General features: G+C 37.1%; 1 protein-coding gene across 1 annotated transcript; it reads right to left on the reverse strand.

The window, feature by feature from the left end:
• Positions 1-776: 776 nt before the first annotated feature.
• On the reverse strand, positions 777-2,272 carry LOC127249310 (uncharacterized). Its single transcript, XM_051272054.1, has one exon. It carries the CDS (start codon positions 1,591-1,593, stop codon positions 973-975), a length of 621 nt encoding a protein of 206 aa, XP_051128011.1. The 5' UTR covers positions 1,594-2,272; the 3' UTR covers positions 777-972.
• Positions 2,273-2,475: the final 203 nt, after the last annotated feature.

Here is a 2,475-nt window from a genome sequence, read left to right on the forward strand (position 1 = left end):
AGCTAGATTGCGAGTAGATAACAGACATACGTGTGACCATCGCGTTGACACGTCAATTAGTACCATAAAGTACTTGAAGGGTCCACATGGTGGATCTATTGGTCCACAAATATCACCCTGAATTTTTTCCAGAAAAGTTGGGGATTCAAATCCAACCTTTGTTGGAGATGGTCTGATTCTTAACTTCCCTTGGGAACAGGCACCACAAGCAAATTCATTCGGACTCAAAATATTTTTCTTTTTCAATGAGTGGCCATTTGAATTTTCAACAATTCGTCTCAGCATTACATTCCCAGGATGCCCAAGTCAATCGTGCCAAGTTTTAAATTCGCTAGTAGTCATTTGGTCTACTAGGTGATATGTTTCAATGACACTGAGTTTTGAATAATATAAGCCGGAAGAAAATGATGGCAATTTTTCTTTCACAATCCTTTTGCCATTTACAACCTGAGTTATCAAGAGATACTCATTTTCTATCTCATTCAATGTTTCAATGTGATACCCATTTTTCCGAATATCACTGAAGCTCAGTAAGTTCCTTCGAGCTTTGCTCGAGAACAAGGCATTTTCAATTGCCATTTTTGTCCCTTTTGGGAGATATACAATAGCTTTTCCTGAGCCTTCAATCATTTTCGATGCACCATTGATAGTAACAATTGTGGTGTTTCCCATATTAAGATGGGAGAAATAACTTTTGTTTTTCAGAATGTTGTGAGTCGTAGCACTGTCGATAAGGCAGATGTTGTCATCGGCTCCAAAATATTTGGCATCCATATCTTTGCAAGAAGGTAAAAATAATAAAAGACATGTATTAGTAATATAATCAAAATAGACTTATATTATAGGGGGTAATACAAAAAGGGGGCAAAAAGCACCAAAATAACAAAAGAGATACAACAACATTTTGTCATTTAACATCATCAGCTATATCAAGCAGATCATCGGCATCCAGGTGCGTGATATTTTCATTCATCAAATCGTCAAATGTGTCATCGTGGGCAGCGTGATTTGTTTCGGGGGCAGTTCTTCCCTGTCTTTCTTTTGAGGCCCGATACAGTTCAGCCAAGTGACTGGTTGTGCGACAAACATGGGCCAAATGGCCTTTGATTCCAACCGGGTGCATTCCTCGTCATTATTTCTGTTTATCCCGGTGTTGATCCTCTGTTGAGGTTTGTACGGTCTTCTGTCATTATAACACCGATTTGGCACATATCGGGGCCTGTTTTGATAATTATTATGACTGTATGCGTTTGCTCGGCCCCGTCCGCAATTCTGATTTCGATCGCGATCAATTCGCTGATTTCTGACTTGCCCACGACCACGCATCGAATTTGCCGGTTGTATTGCATTTGCCTCTGGAAATGGATTTGCACCTGTCGGCCGAGATTCGTGATTTTTCAACAACAATTCATTATTTTGTTCGGCCAGCAAAAGACAGGTGATTAGCTCATAATATTTCTGGAAGCCCATTTCGCGATACTGTTGCTGCAAAACCATGTTAGAGGCATGAAAAGTGGAGAAAGTTTTCTCCATCATATCAGATTCAGATACATTTTCGCCACAATGGCGCAGCTGTGATGTTATTTTAAACATTGCAGAATTATATTCTTGGACTGTTTTAAAGTCCTGAAGCCGTAGGCTTTGCTGGTCGCTTCGTGCCCTTGGCAACAATGTCAGCCTCAAATGATCATATCTTCCTTTCAATCTCTCTCACAATTCGAGCGGGGATTCCAGCGTGACATATTGCATTTCAGTGCCTCATCGATGTGATGGCACAAAAAGATCATGGCCTTTGCACGATCTTGGCTCGGGGAGTTTTTATCCCGGGCAATGGTATTTTTCAAGCCCATTGATGCCGGATGCATTTTAACATGCGAGCCAATGCCATATAATTTTGGCCAGAAACGAGGAGAGGGAGAAATTTCTGTTTGGCAAGGTTAGACATAATAAACAGATAAAATATGAAATATTACCTTGCGGAAATTAAAATATATAATCGTGTTGATAACGTGTTGTGATATTATTATAAAATTAGCCAATAAAAATATTAATTATCTCTACCGCTAACCACTATTTTATATTTTGTATTATATCATATATTGTATATAATATATAAATAGATAAGTAAATATATATACGTAGATGTGTGTGCGTGAGTGTGTATATTATAATATATAGATGTATAGTATATATATATATATAAATATATGTAAAGATATATATATATAATATTATATAATAATACGTAAGCAAACAAAGATATATATATAATATTGTATAATAGTGGTAAGCAAGCATAGAGAGCAGAGAGGATTCAAAGAAAAATTGAAGTGTGTTTATTCCATCTCATTCACGCATATATTTATAGGTAAACAAACCCCTACATGAAGGAAATGTAAGCAAACATATCAAATACGTAGCACCTTCGTAGATGCTACGTGTATAACACATATAACACATATAAAGTATTTTATT

This window comes from Andrographis paniculata, unplaced genomic scaffold (assembly GCF_009805555.1).
Source record: "Andrographis paniculata isolate CXL003 unplaced genomic scaffold, ASM980555v1 Contig35END, whole genome shotgun sequence".
NCBI classification, from domain to species: domain Eukaryota; kingdom Viridiplantae; phylum Streptophyta; class Magnoliopsida; order Lamiales; family Acanthaceae; genus Andrographis; species Andrographis paniculata.